Genomic DNA, 22848 nt, shown 5'->3' with positions numbered 1-22848 from the left:
TCCTCTTCCCATTCATGATCTCCTTCTCCTCTTCTTCTTATTGCTTCTAAACTTGTTTTTTACTTTTATCTTTATTTACTTGCCCTATTCCGTTTAATCGGCTTGCCCTATTTGTGCCCTTAATCTTCTAACTAAATTAGGGCACCTTGAGTTACTGTTATTATACCTGGTAGTTTTCCATGCTCCATCGCCTAGGGCTTAGGTTATAGGGAAATCAAAATATCTAATAGTCTATAAACTATGATGTATATATGAGTGGTTATAATTATATATTCATATTCGTACGTGTGTGTATATCAAAGTCAAATTCTATTATCGCGAGCATAATCACCGCCGTACTAAGTTTTGGTGCTAAAAAAGAAAGTTAAATTTTTTTTTACAAATTATTTGTCTTCCCTTTCCAGACAAATCATTTTCCCGTCAAATCAAATTAGAGAAGAATAACACTCATGAGAAGACATTATACTGGAATTATCTACTTTGTTCTAATAATGAAACATTCAATTTTTGTTTGAAAAAAAAACTCTCACCAAGAGTTGTGGGTCAAATAACTAACCAATTACTAACATTTATCTCTGTTATCCGGCATTGGATGAATACGATCCCTAGCCGCCTCTCCTATAAATCGTACCATTATTCCACTTCACACCTTCGACTAACTTCTATTTATTCAACTTAAAAGATAAACAAGTTGCACCTCAACTCCAGACATGGAGCCAGCAACCAGTAGACAACTATCCATTGCTATTCCCCACCATTAGAATACCTGCCTTCCTAGCGACCCCTAGCGGTATAAAGACGGATGAGGTTCCTTCCAAGGCACAAGTTTCATCGCCACTATTTCCATATTTTCTCTAACCAACAAACTCTACAAGTTCCGTCCTCCATGCATGGAATCTGTCAATAGCGATTGCGATCTCCAACACTGTCACGTCTCTTAACGGGCCTCGCTACGAGAAGTTCCATAAACTCGGGAAGGTAATTGACATATGCGACTACTGTACGAGGTTTATTTAAATCTTCATGGCTCTGAAGAATTATTATATCACTTATTCTACAACCAGTGCTCTAAGATGAGGCAGATTCCAGAGCTCCAGGAGCCTATTCTCAATAAGTATTACATATTTATTTTTATATATATATTCGGTTGTCACGAGAGCAAACTGTAGATAGCCATCTAGGTTCGGCTATAAGACCAACAGGTCCCACATGATAAGTTCCTCAGATATAACAAACAATATATGTAAAAATTTCCAATCACTACAATGCAAGGTTAGTACAGGTTGGGAACTCAATTGTCTTGTCTGCAGACATAAGTAGGTTCATTAATGTCCGCACAACACGAACAATCGGGACAAACTGATATATATATACACGCACCCACATCCACATATACACTGTCATCTAAAATCTATATAAAAAGTACAAATATTGATTGAGACCGCAGCTGCACATCACGCATAAAAAATGCGAACTCAACAAAGGTTTTTTTTTTCAGATTAACTTTTTAATTTAATTGGCCAAATATATTAATTAATTAAACAATCTATTAGGATAATATAAACATATGGAAAATTTTTCATCCAAAAATAATTTCCAGACCAGGCCAAGTACAAAATATACTCTCCAGACATTGTTGGACTAACTCTTGATACACAACATGGGCCAAATGATTAACTTGCATTTTTTTTTCATCAGTCAGTAAACTTAAATTTTAAAGTTTCAAGTTTTTGTTTATCATACTTTTTATCCATCAGAGATGGTTCAAAACTAGGCGTTTATAATGGTCGCAACCAAAATCCGACAGTCACATTATTGGTACCAAGATCGTACAAAAACGAAATTTACTCCGCATAATTCCACCAGTTTTCTGCAAGCCGTGAATTGAAACAAACTAATATAACTTATGAGGAGAAGATGGTTGGGGTGCGTTCAGAATATTTGAATTTGAAATATAGAAGTTGAAATAACTTCTTTAACAGGGCCAACTTTCGGCCAGAATTTCTAGCCTTTATCTGGGCTGCTAGCAGAAAATCTGACAGCCAAGTCTCTTCTTCTCATATATATCTATATCTCCACTTCTCATCACTAATATAACTTAGTTTCATTAATTAAAGAAACTGAAATGACTGTTGTCACAATTATTTATTTGTTTTTTATGGTAATTCGTATATTTATTTACAAAAAAAAAATAAGAAACGTTATTCTAAATATTTAAGGTTGATCTTATAGATAACATACAATCTTTAATGTTTTTGATGGGTTTCCATGTACACAGTGAAGCTCACCCAACTAACGAGACGTAAAATTCTTGTAAACTTAGTAAAGTTGGCTAATTAAATAAACACGGATTCGGTTGCTATCTTCTCCAGGTATCTTGGTAATAAAGGCTCTGGAATCTATTATGTCCTTCCTGTAGTCACGTTTCAGCAGGCAGCGTACGGGACCATCTCTCCCTGAACCTGACACTGAGAGAGAGAGAGAGAGAGAGAGAGAGAGAGAGAGAGAGAGAGAGCGAGAGGGGGGGGAGAGATTATCATGTTTGGGAAAAAACTAGTTTTTGAATCAGAAAAAATAAATTAATTAAGGAATTATCATAATTCATTTCGAGTTCTATGATGCAAAACCTCCAGAACCTAAAAATATTTGTTTTTAAAATGACGAGACTCACCAGCGATTGACTACCTTTAATTTACCAATAAAAAAAAAAAAAAGCACCCAGATTTATTTCTAATCTAGTTCAGGCTCCCAGAATTTCTGAAAAGGGACCATTTAGAAGCTGAATAGCAAATTTTAAGAATAAATACAATTTGATTAAACCCATTAATGTTTTATTTAAACATACCGTAAAACAACAGATATTCCTAGTGAAATTTTGTTTTATAAACTATACCAATATTTTTTTTTTTTAAATTTCGTAACAAACAATTTGAATTCCTATAAGGTAATGTAAGGAACCATAAGGCAAATTTGTTTTTTGTTTTTGTGTGAAAGTTTAAACTTTAAATTAATTTATTTTAATTTTTAAACTTTTGATACAGCAGATTGTGTTTTATAACAATTTAACAAACATTTGGGTTATTTTCTTATTTAGGACATTTACGTTAATTTAAAATAAAAATGTAAACTAATATAGTATTAGGATAATTGATTGATTTTTGGATTGCAAATTTCCTATAGTCCATTCCACGAGCCAAGACAAAGAGGATAAACAAGAACATGTGAAGTGCGGGTTGGGTGGCATGCACTCCTTGAAGGAGCCCAACGGTCAAGATAATGCCACATTTTCCGCCCAATGAGTTCGAAATCATAATAATAAGTAAGTATAATACAATTTTCAATTCCCTACACAGTAACATATTTCTTGAATTTTCTTCAACAAATTATTTTATCTCACCACATGATTTATAAATTTAAGCTCAACCAAAAGAATATTGTCTAATAACATGAAGTTTAATGGTATAATAAATATTTTTTTTTATCTATATTGAAATTTACAACTGTGCATAATTATACATTAAGTAAATTTGATGTATGTTATTATGGAGTGATACAGGCGTGTAAAGAAGCAACCCATTGGTAGCACTCTAATTTATAATAAATATAAACTCACTAATATAACAAATAGCAGAAATATGTTGCTAAGATGAGAAGAATGTACAACTCATCTTAAATATTCCTCTCAGAGCTATTAAAAAATGCGTAACGGCGCTTTGGACCAAATTTGGAAACCTATTCAGGGAGTAAAGGACATACTTCCGCCGTGCATAGTGCTGACTACTAATGAAGGCAGTGGATGGATTTTTAAAATCCTATTAGCTCGGTTTAGTGAATTACGAGATAGTGAAAATTCCTACAAAAAGGCAGAGAATTGTGATAGTATAGTATATCTATCTAAATGAATGTAAACATCATGAATTAAATCGTTCATTTTACAGAGGTAATGAGTCCAAAACTGTCTATATTTACTTCCCTAAATTAGATTCTCTGAAGGCAAATAAATATAATAACACGGTAAAGTTTATTAAAACGTTTGAGAATTTTTTTTAAAAATAATAAAAGAGTAGAAATGCTTAATAAAAAAATGAATTTAGTGAAAACTTTAATAAAGATGAAAAATATAATATGAATTGTTAATAGATGTCATGCAAAAACTTCCTCTCCCCCAAATTCCCACAACAGAGGTATTCTATATCCACTAATGTTTGGATTTAATAATAAATTATTAAATTAAAGTTTTACTCCCATCAAGTATTAAATTCTTATATAGTTTCATTTTATACTTTTTTTTTTTTAATTTTCATAACTCATGAGTTATCCAGAATCTTAACATCAATTATATGAAGGCAGATATATAATGATAGCAGGAAGAAAAAGGCCTGGCTCTTTAATATTAGTCAGATATTATCCTCATTGTAATAGTTTTCAAATTGACTTCTAATAAAGTACCTCTAATTTTGCTTGTTCAAAAAATTATGCGTTTCACACTTTATCAGTATTGAAAAATGGATAGATATAAACTATGAAAGGATTTCGTAATTTTTGGGTTAATTATTATACTGGTGTTGACTATTTTTATTAATTTTTTAGATGAAATTTAACTAAGGAGATAAGAGGGAAGAAACATTTTTCAGATTTAAAACACATTGAAATAGGGCTAGTAATATAGACTTATCATATACCAATGGAAAGCCTAAGATTTAAGAAAAAAATACAATGTAACATATAAAGTCATGCAATGTACTTGAGAATGACGAATACATAAATAAAAGATTTAGTATAGTTAGTATTAACAACCAGATTAATGTTTTTATGCCATAGTATTTATTAAATAGTTATTTTTTTCATTTCAATTAAATTATATTTGAGCCTTTTAATTGACAGAATGACTAACTCCATAAAACTGCTCTTATTATTTTCAATATAGATTATATTACAATTTGACATTTAATAAACTGTTAATAGCAGAATATAAATTTTAATAAACAGAGGAATTCTAATGAGTGACGAAAAGGCGGAACGGGTCGAACAAATGATTCATGAATGATACCGGTGGAAATACTTAATAAAAAAAAAATTAATTTACTGGGAATTGTTACAGATTTCATGCAAAACCTTTATCCTACACTCCCATAACAGAGGTATTTTATATATGATAATAATATTTTTTTAATTAATGTTTAATTTTAATGAAGTGTTATATAGTTTTATTTTATACTTAATTTTTATTTCAATACCTTAGTGATCTGTTTTCATGAATATTATAAAGGAAAATCTAACAAAAGAGCTAGAAATTTGCTAAATTGTTTTGTGTTATTTAGATAATTTCATTTCTGAAAATAAAGTCCGGGAATTCCTATTTCATATATATATATATATATATTAAATTTGTTTTTCAAAAAAATAAAGAAAATTAGAGTTTCATATCTTTTAATAACCATGATTATTGAATAAATTATACTATATTTAATGTATTCTTCTTAAATATTTTGTCAAATTAATTTAAAAAATAAAATAAAAATCCAAAATTTTAAATCTCAGGAAGGAAGGAGAAGGGATAGACTGAAAAATTGAACAGATTGGTAAATTTTTAAGGATTCACATGTGTAGTGTAGACAATTTTTTCTTGATTTCTACAAACCTATGTTTCCTTTCTGAAATAAACGATTCTATTTTATTTAATACAAAAACAGACTGTACAAATCGATAAATAAATGTATTCATCTGTTATAAGTGTTGAAGCTCCACCGAGGATTAAGTACGACATTGGATGATTTTTATTCCTTCAACCGATAAACTTTTTGAAAAAAAAAAATGATGGCCTAAGTTGGAAATTTAAGTCTCGAAGCCTTAGCCGATGAAAGGAGGAAATAATGCAAACAAGGTTTTGGAAAATTGAATCACATTCACCCTATTTTCATCAGGAGGAAAATTTTACAAGATGCCTTCATTTTCCGGGACATCATAAATATCGAAAAGCATTAAATTTCCTCGGAGAATGGAAAGGAGGAAAGTTCTCTTAGAAATTGTGTATGGATTTTAGATTTTGGTCTCAATATTCTAATGGCAGATTCTGGTTATCAAAGGGGAAAAAAGTATTTTCATAACAATTTAAATGAATCGTAAATAAAAGGAAAGATATAAATAAAAAAATAATTATACTAAAGTAAAAAGTTGAATTTTTTTTGTAAAAAATATTTCTTTGTAGATATAACAAAAAAAAAAAACACTTCTAGGCACTCAAAAATCAAATTAACTCTTTATTGTTAATAATCAAATCACTCCTATAAAATGAAAAATCAGAAAAACACTTTTGGACATTCAAAAATCAGTATTTAACTGTTTTTTGTAGAAATAAAATATCATGGGGCAATAAAAGTGCCATCTCGCTCCCTACCAAGATAATTTACTTATGATATTTCCAATTTTAATTTAAAACTTTAAGTATTTATATAAACATTAATTGCTCTTACTTGTTAATTATCTTTAGTTTATTTTTGTTTTTTATTTTTATTTTATAATTAGAAGTTAGTTAGCCTATAATTTATGATAAGTATTGTTATTATATTATATGATAGAATCCCATGTGGATGTGATGTAAGCGTGTATGTAGATGCTAAACAGCAAAAATGGAAATGAAAGTACAACTCCAACTTAAGACAATGGTACCGGATTAATGAATGTTCGTGAAGACATAACCTTTGGATAAAGGATGTCTAATATCGAATACGAAAACTCTAGTTTGGAGGGATATATATTCCACTGTCGCTACAGATGTTATGTCAGGAATACATGTTGTTTAAACTAAATAAATTGGACTAACGGCACTGATGTGTAAGCTTGACAAACTACAGCTTTCAATCAAATCGGAGATAGACTTATAAAAAAGAACTTTCGTCGAAAAATATAACCGAATCCTTTCGAATATCGATCCAGACCAAACTTAATCGAAAGACACAGATAAATCTCAACAGGTTATCCGATCAAGTGATAGTGTTATTATCACTAATAAATATTTAATTATATAATAAGATAAAATATTTGTTATTAAAGTAGAGCAAAGAGAATACCACCATAAAACAATGAACTTTACCGTTCAGAGAGGCACTGTCAACAGACATGATTGGCTAACAGTTTACTGAGTGTGTTTACCATCGTGAGAGTCTTAGGCAAACACCGTCCTCGGAGGTTACGAGTCAATCAGAAATGCTCTTCTAAGTCAGTAGCACCAATAGTCGATGGAGGATACCGATGGTGGAATAGGAAATCAGTCGAGGAAGAAAAGGGACGAACATCAGGCGGGAATGGCAATAATTTAATAGGAATTCAAAGTTTCCTACGGATTCGAAACATAGTTAATAACAGTAGTGTTTTCAGAGAGTTCACCTGTTATTTCTCAACATTCACTAAAAGGAAAGAGTTTGCCCTTAATCTAAGAATAAAAGAAGATAACGAACGACAAATGATTAATCCATGAAAAGCTACCAAGTGGAGACAAATGTAGTTCCGCACGAAACCAATACTGGAGCTTAAGAAACATATTAGGAAGCGTTTGACGAGTGATTTGGCAAAGCGCTATGAAACATAGTTTTACTGCTACATGATTGATTTGACACAGCGTGCAGAACTTATTGAATAAGAGTAATACGAGGATGGTTTGAAAAGTTCGCGCAATAATCACACATCCTTTGTGAGTGAACACGAGGCATGAGTGGTAGTGACGACCCTTTGTAGTTCTTTTATGCATAGTGATTTGTAACAATGGATAAAATTTAGATTCGAGCAGTGATTAAGTACTTTGTAAAGAAAGGTATGAAAGTAAAGGAAATTCATGCCGACTTTCAGACCACACTAGGGGGCTCTGCTCTTTCCTATTCAACTGTTGCCAAGTGGATCAGCGAGTTTAAATTTGGTCGGGAGAGCTCAGATGATGACCCGGTTAGTGGAACGCCAAAAAGTTCTACGACCCCAGAATTTATCGTAAAAGTGCATAGAAAGGTCATGGAGGATCGTCGACTGAAAGGGCGTGAGATTGCAGAAGCTGTAAGGATGTCATCTGAACGGGTATCGCACGTTTTAACTGAAGAATTAGGAATGAAAAAATTATCAGCAAGATGGGTGCCGCGGCTCTTGACATTGGATCATAAACGAACCAGATTGGAAATGTCCGAAACAAATCTTGCCCGTTCTCAGCACAATCAAGAAGATTTTTTGCGCCTGTTTGTGACTACAGATGAAACTCGGGTCCACTTCTATACCCCAGAGTCAAAAAAGTGGAAACATGCTGATTCACCACCACCAAAGAAAGCAAAGGCAGTGCGTTCGGCCATAAAGGTCATGGCTTCAATTTTCTGGAATGCAAAAGGCATTCTGCTGATAGATTATCTTCCTACATGCCAAACAATTACGGGACAATACTACGCAAACCTCCTAGACCAACTACTGGAAAAGATACGCGAAAAAAGGGCTGGTTTAGCAAGGGAAAAAGTCTTCTTTCATCAGGACAACGCTCGCCCGCACACAAGAGCTATTCCAATGGCAAAACTTCATGAACTGAGGTACGAATTGTTGCCTTATCTATCTTATTCACCTCATGGCACTATTTCTTACCCAAGCTGAAAATTTTTCTAGGCTTCCTACAACAGAAGAACTGACTGCCGAATTGTAGAGGTATTTTGCAGCCCTGGAGGAATCTCCTATTCGAGATTAGATCATTGGAATATCGCTGGACCAAATACATTAGTCTACAGGGAAACTATGTTGAAAAATAAAAGCAGTTCCACCGAGGAACACACACTTCTTTCTAGTACATTCCGAGACCTTTTCAAACCAGCCTCGTATTATGGAAGATAGATAGTCTTTTCCCGAATGGATAGACAACTGTTCGTCACGATCGGTAAACATCCAAATTATTTAGTTTAACAAAAAATGTGTTCTATTTTTGCTGGTCCCACCTGATTATTTTCTACCTTACGCAGGGAGAGGAGGCTTAACCTATAGAGGATTCGAGTTTTCAACCCGCAAGACGGCCACAAAATACAAGGCAAACCGCCAAGGCCGCTGCAGATTCGAGGTTGCTGAGGTACCGCCTCAACAAAATCCGTTACAACAACCTCTGATGGTTGTCGTCATCAACGGATCCGTGATATCAATAACTATCACCACCCTTGGCAATGAAAGACTATAATGACGAGTTGGAGGACACCAAGAGTTGCCACGAAATCGATTCGGCAGTCCCAAGAAGCCGTAAAAGTTTATGCCCCCATTACGCTGATAAGGGAGAAGTGTAAGTGGACTTAGGACCGTGCAGTGTATATGTGTAAGCAACCGATGAACAGAACTAGAAAAGGACTTTAGCTCTTATCATATATTTTGCCATTTATAAATCCTAATGCGGCTTAAGTAACGTGAAGATTTTGTACTGTTATAAAAGTTATAAGTAGTTTTAACAACAAATTATCTATAAATTTTTTCAACGTCTCAACGTGATAATGTAGATGTAAGGTGATTGTTTTTTTCTGGTATCACTAGAATGTTTTAGCTACGACTTTATCAACACAGAACTCCTTCAAATTCAAATTCAAATGTATAACCACTAAAAAAAAAGAAGAAGAAGATTTTTAATAATGTTTTCACATATATCTCGGGAGGGAGAGGGGCCCTTCATTCATAGTTCATAGTTACATAAAATTCTGAAACTCATTTCAAATTGCAAATAATAGCTGAGTGAATTTTTTATCGTTTTTTTTTTTTTTTCATATTTTCAGGTTTAATTGATTTTTTGAGGATCTTTAATGAATTTCGTATTTTATAGCAGTAGGTAATAAACATTTTTTATTTATTTTGAAAATTATTTTGGTGTTCTTTATTCTTTAACTTAGGACATCAAAGAAGGGTTACCCTACAGGTAATCAAACCTAACCATAGTAGGAATTGAGATTTCAAGGGCCAAAAACGAAATAAAAGTCGAACCGCCCAGGCCTGTCAGTTGGTCAAGATGCTCGGCCATCCACAGCCTCTAATATCATAGTTTGAATTACATTATTATACTCATAGTGTTTTTTGAAATTTTTTTTCTATTGTAAAATTAAAATAAAAAATTACTGAGATCAAATCCCTCAAAATTGTTTCAATTTTTAACAGACGTTTTAACGCTAAAATTGACTTGGAATTCACGAATAACAGTGGATTTCCTTCTTTCAGTATTCTTCACTGCAAAACATAGTGGAAGTAAAACAAATGACCTAATAAAGACTTTTTTTATTTTAATTTATAAAATTGTTTTTATTTGCACTCTGAAAGAAAATGTTTGGTTCCGCTCTTGCATTCAATACATATAACTGAGGAGACTTTATTAAGTACGGTCAAAAGCCTGGAATTCCTTAGTACATTGATAAGCCATAGGGAGACCAACGTAATTCCCTATTAAAAGTGTTAGATTTCAGGGCCGTCCGTAGCTCAGATGGTCGAAGCGCAGATCTTAGCAACCTGAGAACTGTGGTCGGGGCCGGTTCGAATCTGGCCTGATAAGTGGGACTTCAATTCATTTCTCAATGAATCATATAATATCAATCTCGCATACGAAAACTTGACCCTCTCCCCTCCTCCCCCATGGTTAGAATAGGTTGGTCCCCTCTAGATAACCCTGCTTCCCCGTGTGTCAGAAATGACTAGCAAGAGATTTTATATAAGAGAGAGGAATTTACTGAAATATCATCAATATTATGTAAAATGTACAACTTTCTTACAGTATGAGTATATTTTAAAATTTACATATTCTGAAAAATTGTTTTGACGTGACAACGTCTTATAAATCATTTTGCGGGATGCCATGTTAGAAAAAGTGTCTCGTAACGGAAATTGACTTCGTTTAACAAATGGATATTATATCATATGTATAAAAATTAATTAATGTATAACCAAGCAAAAATAAATATCTGAATTCAATATGTGAACTGGTTTATTATTTCAAATATATAACATTGGATTGATTTTAATTTATATTTATGTAATATTAGCATAGAGTATACGTTGTCACGGAAATATGTCGCCTCGGATTAAGATTAAAAAACCTACCATATGCTCTAACCTTTGTTCAGAGACATTTCTGACTGAATTTCAAATAGTTAAACCAACATCAATGACTATTCCGGTGAAGAAAAAATATTTAATTTGTTGAATTCACTATTTTTACAGAACAATGACGATAATACATTTTTTATTTTTTATTTTTTTAAATGAACAAAGAAAAAGTTATTTTCCAGTTATATTTATAAAGAATCTGTAAGCTTTATTCTGTAGTAAGTACGATTATTTTTGTGCCTTCCAATCTGAGTCTCATTTTTACGATAGACGGTTCTGAAGGAAAAGGTTTTAATTAATCAATTATTAAATTAATCAAATAAAATATCAATTAAAGAAATTTAGGTTATATTATTCATCTGATTCAAGCGGATTTATAATGGTTTCAACATAACACCAATTCAACAAATTAAGATTTTTTTTAATTGTATTTATCTACCGAATATTAAATAATAATATTTCAAAAATTAATTTAACCAACACTTGATCAATTAAAAATAAACTAATATATATATTTGCATATACACCCCCCACATGTATTTAAAGCAATTCAGAAATCAAAAGAGTAATAATGCGATATAAAATTTATATTTATAAAAATAATCTAATATCGCACATGAGTCAACTTGAGTGTCATAACTACAATAACTGACTCACCATTATACGTCATCAGTACGCAATTTGTTAAGTGAGTAAATGATGTTATCCTAGAATCAATGTTTTAGAAAAGAAAACAAAAAAAAATAGTAAAATTTTAATTTTAATAACAAAGAAGAACCTAACCAATAGAAATAAACAATTGTTCGAAATTAATAAAAAAAAATGTATTCACAATTAAGGAGCAGCTTAACCATCGAAATAAGCAATTATTCGGAATTAAAACTTCACTCACATAAAATAACCTTAGACAAAGGAATGAGAAATTATATGAAACTAAAAATAGTAACATTAATACTTGACTCATAGAAAGCATCCTTTGTTGTAGGAATAAGCAATTATCCGAGAAAAAAAATGATAATAATACAATAAACAGACATATATATATTAAAGAAATTTCAATTTTTTTTTTTTATTTTAAGGTTGTTTTGGACCTATAAATGATATCTTGTTTTTCTTTACGGATGCCAGCTCACAGGTAAATGAAGAACTCGGACAAATAATTAGTTAGTAAATATTTTTTGTTGTCATCCAAAGTATTTCAGAAATGTATTTCAAAAGAAAAAAACAAAAAGGTGTAATTAAAAAAAAAAATTGAAAACCCAGAAAAGTATAACTCATTGACAGAGAAAGTATAATTCATTTTGACATATGTTTAGGTTTCAAATTAATTCATCAATTCCGTGTAACCTCTAAACACAATGACTCCATTCATTTCAGCAAAGACCATGCATTTAAACGAAACAAATTGTCCCAAAGCAGTTTAATTTAATTAAAAGACAATTTGTACATTAGGAAAATAAAATTAAAATATTTATGACATAAAAAAATTAGTATTTTCAAACTTATTGACAAACAAATTATTCAATATAAAAAATAAATAAATAATAATTTATCTAGACAGCGATGTACACAATTATTTAATTTAGATTTATGTCCAACTTTCGATTGTCCTGGTTACTAATAAGTCAAAACTAATTTCAGTTATTATTTTTAAAATTTTCATCTAATTAAACTTAAGTTCACTGACAATTTAAGTTTTATGATTAAAAAACAGTTTTACATTGAGTGGAAACAATTTTCATCCTGTTTTTTATTCGTGAACTTTCCCAAACCAATAATGGTTCATAAAATTACATACTTCAGCAATGAACTAATTATAAGAAGGCATTGAAACTTTATATTATTATGCATAGACATAATTTTTAATTTTCAAAAAACTTAAATATAAGTAAAATATATAAGATCTTTAACTCACTGGGTCATAATAAGGGTTGTTAAAATAATTGGAGTAAAAGTATGTTGCCATTGTAAAGTTGCAAAGGGAAGACTGCTAAATTCCAAGAGACGCACACAAGAGCAGAGAGAAGTTCACTTGAACACTACCACTACTGCACTGAAACTGAATTGTGAGTCCTCAAAGGGTACTAAGTACCAACTCAAGTTCTGGGAGTGCCCGTTTGGGTGCAGCACACTTTTCTACCCTTATCTTTTCCTTTCCAGATATCTGGATGGCCAAGGTAGGGTGGAAGGAGGGAGAGAGCAATGCCATCAGCCAATAGGCTCAGGTCATCGGGCCGAGAGGCTCCGGAATTTGGAAACGAAGCAAACATCGTTTCCCCCACCATCGCCTTCAGCTCCCGAATAAGATAATAAGCAAATGAGTGGAGGACATTTAAGAAAATATGTCTAAAAGGAAAGACGCGAAAATCAGCCAAGTCAAATATTTTGTTTGTTGGAAAACTAAAAGGGTACGTATTAAACCTTTAAATTAATAAAAATAACTAATTATATCTATTCGTAAATTGAAAAACACAATAAAAAAAATAATCGCAAATTGTAATGGTGACGTGAAACAACGAACTTATTTATAAACAATAAACACATCATAATAAGAAAATATAATAATCATAAAAACTTATTAAAAACGTTTGTTCGCTGCCGACAAGAATCATCCCATCCACGTTTCGGTCCACCTTTAGAGCGGTTATCGCCAGGTTATCGTGATTCGTACATTATTCATTTCGACAACTTTACACCCCAATTCGGTCTTGTCTAGGCTTCAAGTTCAAATTTCTTGTGCAGGAAATTGAATAGGAACAGTAGGTAAATTCTAACTTTTAAGATCCAGGACAGAGGGTGCGAACTTGAATAATTTTGCAACTAAAAAAAAAATAATAAAATAGGCGATTATTAAAAAAAAAAATCTTTTTTTCTTAACAGCCACCTTTAAAATGTTAGTGGAAACCAAAACACATAAATCGGCAGTTGGGTTACGAAATTGATACGATGTTTTTATGTTTTAACCAAATTTTAGTTAATGAAAATAAAACATTGTTTTATAATAATATTCTAACTTGATTCAATTATAATTAAATTACAAAGCAAATATGGAAGGGATTTAATTTTTTATTCTAATTATATTTTTTAATCGAGGTTTAGGAATTTAAAATATAAAAGTAAGAACATAAAGTAGAATAAAGGTAAAAATATAAGCTCAACTAAATATTGTTAAAAATAATTTATTTTTTAAACTAATATGTTGAAATTAAAAAAGAAATCACTTAAATATTATTATAATACTGTCATCTCAGAGACTCCTAGGAAAATATTTAATTTTTAAATTCCAATTCAGATTTTTTTATTTCTAACACATTTTTAATATTTTTATAACCTTGCTTTGTTAAAAATAAAATTATTTAAAAAAAACAAATAATATTACTAATAAAAAAAAATAAAACAACATATTTATTCTTGTTTTTTAATGTAAAATATTCTTGTTCAGCAATAGTTACTAATAATATTTTTTGGTTCAAAGCTCTACCTGTGCCATTTTAAAATGTTAGCAGATTTTATTGATTTATGACTTGGAAGCTGTCACTTAAACTCTGCAGTACATGGTTGTATACTGCTCTCTCGCACGTGTAAAGGATTCGTGACCCGCCCAGGTAAAAACCTTTTAGGCACAACAAATAAAAATATTGCCCAAAAGTACCTTGAGTGATTTTACTACCGATGGTAACAGTAAAATTATTGTTCTGGAACCTTCTTGTAAACACTTATTGAATTTATTATAACGATTTAGTATCATAGATCTAACTCAAATTCAGTAGTGTCCCTTACAACAAGTAAATAATTAAGGTCCGTCTCACTCTAAAAATATTATATATTACTTTTTTACAAATTATTGATTTTATATTTCACTTATCCTGGTAATTTAATCGATTCAAATTAATAATGAGAGTGCATTTTTTAAATAATTCAACAGAGGTAAGTTTTATAATCATTAATATATATTAAAAACAGTACTTTTTTTTAAAATGATTAATTATTAACTTTTCTTTGTATTTAACTTATTAAATCTAATCAATAGAAATCAGTATGATTGCCGAGGTACAATTACGTTAATATTTATGTATTATTAATGTTGTCATTTTAATATTTACTTCACGTTTATAAGCTACAGTAAATTACAAAAACAGATATAAATATCTTTGTTATTTCATTGAATATTACTACAATTAATATTATTATAGTTGTCATACCACAATAAAATTATTGAATTAAACATTCACGTAAAGAAACTTCGTTATATGAAACTAATAGCAAATAAAGAAAAAACCTTCTAACAAGGTTACTTAGATACGGCCTCAAAGAAATAATTTGTTAAATACAGAAATATTGTTCCAGCATTTCATGGATCTATATTTGAAAAGAAAATTAATTTATAATGATTTTTAATATTAATTAATTAATATTCAAGCAATTAAAAAAATATAGATGCTGAAGTCGTGATGAGCGTAGGCTAAAGACAAATATTTTAAGAAGGAGAAATTCTAAGGAGCACTTGAAATATTTAGAATTCTTATTATAGATTTAAGATATCATTTAATAATTTTATTTTAAAAACTCGAACTTTGAAAACATTATGTTATAACAGTCGAAATCTCATTCCCACACTTTGTCATAACCTAAACTTTTCGGGCTTTTCAGATCTCAAACTCTAACTAACAAGCAAATTACAAATTCGAGACTTACAGTAACATTTAATTAAATGTTCAAAATTGAAAAAATAACTCCCATTTTTTTCATATTAAGTTAAATAAAAACAGAAGCTGAAGAAATTTGTCTTAGGGTTTCAGTTTCATTCAGTAACTTCATTAGTTATCTCTAATTTTACTGGACTTAGTTTTCTTCGGTCGGTTCTCCTTCATGCCAATTGCAGGTTAAACTAGGTTATAGTTTATAGGTTATAGTTATAGGTTATAGTTTAAGAAAGCAATCATAACTATTAAGCCGTGCTACTTCTCAATGTGGGAAGACGACCGTGAATCTAACGCGTATTTTTAATGTTTGCGGTACGCACCATACAAATGTTGCGATATGAGCCCCTATTAAAACACTATTACACTTTAAAATTTTAGTATCTTAATTAACTTATTAAGAATATTCATATAGTTTGTTGAAAAGTACGAATACAATGCGTTCAAATATGAGATTTTTCATGGGTGCGGCATTTCATTCTTTTACTGACTTCTTATTCCTTATTTGTAGAAGAAAACTACGGAGAACAAAAAAAAAACCAACTTTCTATTTACCTTAAATAAATTCGAGTACTATAAATGGGCAGATTCCACATGATTGTATAATGTCATTTTATCACTAACAGCAAATTTACTTATATATATTTTTATACAGTTGTAAATAACAATAAATAAATTACAAAAAAATCAAATAAACAGTAACAGCATCTTTTGTTGTTTCAGTCTTGGAAATTTAACAGGAATGATGAAAAAGTTGTAAGAAATTAATCGAAAAAATTGCATATACGATTATCGTATTCCAGCTATAATCTTGTTTATAAATTTATAAACATTACGAACGAACGAAGAGTACAAACGAATGACAAATCACAAAAAGAAAATATATTATTCATACATATTCATGTATGACAGACATCCAAAATTTAATAGGAACAGTCAAAACTTTTGGTACAACTTTTAAATTTTTTAATAGTAGGATTGACAATTTCTGTAAGAATCGCTCATGTGGCTTGAGTCAATAAAATACTATGAATTCACATAGCATATAAATTCTGAAATAATAACTAAATTAAAAAAAAAATATCGCTAGTAAAAAAGATCCAACGAATGATTATAAAACATTTTATGTTTCCTAATTTATAAATTGATTTTTTTTTTTCATTTTATTTTAGAAACTTTATAAGCTGAAACCTTAAATGTCTAGGATAGTAAAATAAAGTCAGTTTAAAACTAATAACTCGTTATGGAGTAAGTTCAACTGAAAATTAATCAAGGCTACGGAAAATCCGTCATTATATTAGTTCAATGTTTAATTAATTAAAACTAATTTTCAACAACTTAAGTTTCTTAGTTTAATCAAGACCTGACGAAAGTTGCTATAGTTTTTATAAGCTGAACTAAAAGTTTTAATCCATTCCATAACGAAAGAACTCTAAAATTTAAACAAATTTTTCCGGATTATATTTTTTAATTAGTTTGGTTTTTCAGAGTGAGACAAACCTTTCCATGGCAGATTAGTTAGCATCCACTAACAAGGACTAAACTTTAGAAAGTAAGCTAGTTACGTCTTAGGGCACAGAAATCTCAAAATATATACCAAATCCTTGCAAAACTGAAAGGTAATTAGAAGTTAATGTCCTAAAACAAGTGACATGGGAAAAAAGTGAACGGGCAAATCATGGTAACCTTCTGGAGGCCCTTAGGTGACTCATGAGCCTGTGGTCACTTGGAGTGAGTCATCTAAGGGCCTTGCAAGAGGATAACATTTCATTATTCTTCTTTATCTTTGGAAGATAAAGTTTTATTTAAATATTGATAACACAGGTCAACACGGATTTTTTTGTTTAGGTTCTAGATACCGAATTTCGGTTCCTTCTATGAACCTACTAAAAGAGAAAATGGTATTACCAGATAAGTTTCTTTTGTAGAAGGAACAAGATTGAAATCTCGGGTTTCAATTGTTACTAAATAACTTGAAAACTACAGAAAAGGATCCAGAAACTTTGTAAAGTTGTTACAATGTTTAACCAAAATAAGTTTTGTACGACTATTGATTTCTAGAATAGAGCTCTCCAAACATAACCAATTGTCCCCCAACAATTACCCTAACTCTCTTAGTTTGTGAAATATTGCCAATAATATTCTTGCTATGAGCATACAGAAAAAAAACAACTGATGTGAGTTGAATTAGTTTTTATTTTAGACTATAACAGAATTTTTATGTAAAATATTTCTCTTAAAAATATTAGATAACTAACTACATTAACAAGTAGAATTTAACCGAAATAATTTAAGAAAAAACTGTTAATTTTTTTATTTTTATTAAATTCCAATAAACAAAACAAATATGAAATGTATCACAACAAACTTGATGTATAGAGTAGAGTGAAATTAATTATTTAATTACAATTTAATAATTACTACAAGGACAGTTTGAGATATGAGTACAATAATTTTTTTCAAGCCTTTTTTTTTGGAGTTTCGTAAACAGTTGAGAAAATGCCGAAGATTTTACCTTAAATAACGTTCTAGTTCCTATAAAAATTTATTTCTTTTATTAGAAATATGATACAAATCAAAATTTGGCCTTTCGAATAGATAACAAAGTTCGAGTTAAGTGTTATTGATATAAACAAACAAAACTTGTTTTTGTTGTGTTTCAAATTTTTAAATGGTATACTAATATTTATAAATCAAGAAATAACATTAAGAAGAACTTGGTACGAGTGATTATAATAAATATCATAGAACTATTTGCAAAATACATATGTTTCAGTATGAACCTATATTTTCATTTACATACCCATACCAGAAGAAGTTTGCTTTTGTAGAAATTAGAATATTTCCGATCTTCTTCAATTACTACTAAATAACTCCAAAATTATGCGCCACACAATAGTTTGCGGTTTCTTATTCAAAGCTGACAAAATTTATAACAATTTGAACCCAAATGAGTTCTATTCGACTATTAGCTTCAATTATACTACTCGCAAGAACACTAATTATTGTTCCAAAAAAATAAAAAATTATCTCAATCGTAAAAATATTTGTTCTGCCAAAACAAGCATACAGAACTAATTTGATGTAAATGAGCTATATGGTTTTCCTAAGAAAGTCATAACTAAATAAAGACTAGTAGGATTTGAAAGTAAAAAAAAATGGTCAAGTTGTAATTATTAATATTTGATTAAATTGTAATGGACAGAAGAAAAAGACAATGAAAACTGTGAATATAAATTTTAATCATATATTTTTTATTAAACTGAAATAAAAACAAATAAATAATTAATATTCTATATTTCCAGTTAGCATCGTTCATTTATTCTGATTATTAGGATTTAATTTTAAGAAAATACTGAATAAAATATTCATTCATTATTAGAATTTAATTTTTAAAAATACTGAATAAAATCTGTTATGGAGTGGAATAAAAGCTATTTAAAATTACAATAAATTAACTTCAAATTAGTTTAATATACCATATTAGTATCGTAAAAGAAATATTTTTTTGATATTTCACAAAATAGGAAACAATAGAGAATTTTTTTAATTATTTGAGAAAATGATCAAAGTTTAGGTAGTAGTTGTCGTAATTAGCCCATTTTAATTTGAAACTAGATCAAAAAGTTTATCGACTTACATAAAAAAAAAATAAAAACATCAGTTTGGCACGTAGTTACTTAGAAATCTCCAATTAGATGTACCTACTACTAATCCTTTAAATAAATTTTTGAAAGATATTAATTAAATCAATAAATATTAAATTTTGCTATTAAAACTATTAGCAAACAGTTAATAAATTAATTTAATTAACGTATAATCGATCGGGGGACTTAATTAAACTGCTGGAGGGGTTGGGGTGAGTTTATACCACACCCTTCTTCCGTGTTGTCATGGCGATAAGCAGTTCTGTCTTCCCTCACAGGTTATATCATAAAAGTTCCGAATAAATTCCAGTTCCGAACATTGTTTCATATTTTTATGATTTCTTCTCAAATTTTATATTCGACTCTTCTCAATTCTCGCAACAAAATAAATCAATTGTTTAAATAAAATAAATTTTATCCAATTTAAGGTTTCAATTTTATGTGAAGAATTGACAAAATAGGGTAAATTTGGAGTGAAATTACTGACCAGGGCAGAATAGCCTGCATAAAGTTTTTAAAAAATGGATGTAGTTCTAAAATTGTATTTAAGATTGTCCTTACCCCAGCTCTAACCCTTACACGTGGGCTCAAAAATCGATGAGGTCGATAGTGTAAATAAGAGGTATGATCATTAGTTTAACACGTTAAGGCGTGTTAAATGGAAAAATATTTCCTTCTTTTACAATGTTAAAACGATATTAACATGTAACATAATTGAGAGTCTGTTACTAGGTCTGTTAAATGGAGAATGACGTCACGTAGCACACCAGCTGAGCTCGTCACCAGTATTCGTTGTCGTGTTAGGTTACTCTCTCGTAGTTTGTGTTTTGATTGTGTTGGTATTGTTTTGGATGTTTTTATAACTAATAAAGCAATGGATGACAATAACAATAATGTAATGACAGTTGTCAAATAGCCCATCTTGATTCTCATCCTCACAAGTTAGAAGATCAATAAGAAACTCAGAAGCCAAACTTTTACACAACTTCCACTTTTCAGTCTATGTGGGCATGTTGTAATAAATTACTTTGACGGAAAATTAGAAGTAAACGATATCATGAAGTTCTGGATGGAAAGGTTGCTCAAAAAATTCAGTAGGAGCTCTTATGCATTTAACATTTAACATGACTTTAAATAAGGCTGTTCACAATCATATACCCATAATATTGTAAATAAAAGTATAAATGTTACTAGTGATTATTTTAATTTTATTAATATTATATTTATTTTACCTTCTGTTTTATATATTTAGATTTTTTTTTATTTATTTATTATATTCTTATTTTATTTTATATTATTTTTTATTCTGTTTGTTTTTATTTCAGTATAAATGAGATCAGTTATCACTATTACCTATTGCCCAACAATGGCAGATTTTAATATTTATTAATAAACAAAGTCCATGAGGATGGCCGAATTGGCCGAAATGTTGGACTTATATAATTTATTTAATTTAAACAATAATAACCAGTCTCAAGATATTTAAAAGATTATATATTTACAATAAATAAATTTCAACAAAAACCTGTAGTGTTACAAAGTTAAACAGGAACGTTATCTATTATTATCAGTACTAGTGATAACTGTTATGATATTCTATAAAAGATAAAAAAAAAAAAAAAAAAAAAAAAAAAAGAAAAGAAGATATTTAAATAAGAAAATAGATTTAAAATATTACAATTTTTGGGATTTTTTTCACCTTATATTATATTGTCATCTCGAAAAACATATATACATAACTCTACATTCCGTCCTTAATTTTCGATTTCACACTGGAATTTTACCTCTAACTACTATCTCTTTAAATTATTCCCTCTTCAAAATTATTACTCTAACAAATTACAAATTTGGTTTATTTGTCATTTCCAATCTCAAAGCCAATAGAACTTCGGCCATCCATCTGCAGATAAATACGATGGCAATCAAACATACAAAAAAAAGGTGAATCTATTTTCGCATCGCACTCCGGACCCTGAGAGCATGGAAGACTTGAACACAAACATGAGCTATTCTGTTTATAAGACCTTTTACGAGGCTTTCCTCCTATATGGATATCCAAGGCCATGGGGAATGGAAGACCCAGATGGTGACAATTTACGGGGCGCGGGATACGGCCCATAAGAGAAGCACTGAAACCGAAGAGCGTAAACTGTATCCCAGGCTGTCTGTTAAAAATTTACAATTTCCTTTTATTTTAAGGCTCCTTAAACCGAGTAATCAGTTTGAACATCCTCAGCCAATGATGGCAGCATTTTAAAATTCTAACAAACGTTGCATTCTCTATTCCTTATGTTGAGTAAATATATAACAGATAATAAAGACAATATTTATGTATCTGTATTCTTGGTTATTTTCATAATTTCTATTCATTCTGTGACTCCTTTTATTCATTATGGTCGTAGCTTGTTTTTTGTTCTTATCCCGATGATGAAAGCCAAAAATTCTGCCGAAACTTTGACACTAATAAGTTTTTACTTATTTGTGTTTTTCACTGACCGTACCCCCACCCACCACCTCGTTTATTTTATATTCCATTGAAACTATCAAGTAAAAAAAAAAAAAAGGTGGCCAGTGTTTCATCAAATTAATTTCAACTTCAATCATTCAATTTTTTTTTATATTAATATAATGATCGCTCTAGTGGAGCGGTTCCCAAACCTTTCCAATGCGGCACCCCTAGAGGGCTAAAAAAATTTCACGGCACCCTAGCTGGCTTGAAAAATAAAATTGTGGCACAGCTATCCTTAGAACTGACGAATATTTAGGAAAAGGAGAAAAAACAATACAAAGAAACTGTAATATTTACAGAATGTGCCATTCACACACACCCTCGGGGACCACTGCTTTAAGACGCCCAGTCCCTACAACTAATAGTACAAAAGCCCAAGAGAAGAAAAAAAGCAGTTATCTCGCCCCAATTTTTTATCACTTTAATTAAAGCAATGTATAATTACTAGTCCAAATTAATGAGTCTGACATATATAAGTAGGGGGAATAAAAAGTGGCGGCTGTTTCAAAGCGATAAAAAAAACGAATTTTTCATTCGGTGCTCTATATCTCAAAAAGTAGGAACAACACAAGAAAACCTAAGAGAAAGTCATTTGAAGAAGAGCAAATTTGCTAAAATATGAGCCCTAATAGAGTTATTTACGTTAAATAGTCTTCGAGACGTATTTCATAAAAATGTTGTATAGGATGTACTTAGTAGTTAATGAATTTATTTTGATAAATTTATATCTCAAAAACTATTTGATGTAGAGATGTCGATTAGCACTCAAATTAAAGCTAGTTTAATGAGCTATAAAGTATTTTATGATGTATATCTTCGTAGGACTAATAGTTTATATGAAATTTGCTAAAATAAATTGATTTATAGTTGTTCGGACAAATTTTGATTTGCCAAATTTATATTCATACGT

General features: G+C 30.1%; 1 protein-coding gene across 13 annotated transcripts in view; it reads right to left on the bottom strand.

Annotated features, from left to right (window-relative positions):
• shep (alan shepard) overlaps nucleotides 1-22848 on the bottom strand; it is a 535390-nt gene that overhangs the window by 31843 nt on the left and 480699 nt on the right. Inside the window, exon 1 of one of the 13 annotated variants that reach the window (XM_014428366.3) lies at nucleotides 12998-13145. The exons of the other annotated variants lie outside the window; for them this stretch is intronic. Within the exon in view, the coding sequence (XP_014283852.1) occupies nucleotides 12998-13048 (51 nt within the window). The 5' untranslated portion in view covers nucleotides 13049-13145. Of the gene's footprint in view, nucleotides 1-12997; nucleotides 13146-22848 lie in introns of those variants that run through there. 13 annotated transcript variants of the gene reach the window in all.

Source organism: Halyomorpha halys, unplaced genomic scaffold (assembly GCF_000696795.3).
Source record: "Halyomorpha halys isolate HHAL.00 unplaced genomic scaffold, Hhal_1.1 Scaffold712.1, whole genome shotgun sequence".
In the NCBI taxonomy this organism is placed as follows: Eukaryota; Metazoa; Arthropoda; class Insecta; order Hemiptera; family Pentatomidae; genus Halyomorpha; species Halyomorpha halys.
The sequence above is the reverse complement of the archived record's forward strand: the minus strand, read 5'-3'. Positions and strand labels throughout refer to the sequence as shown.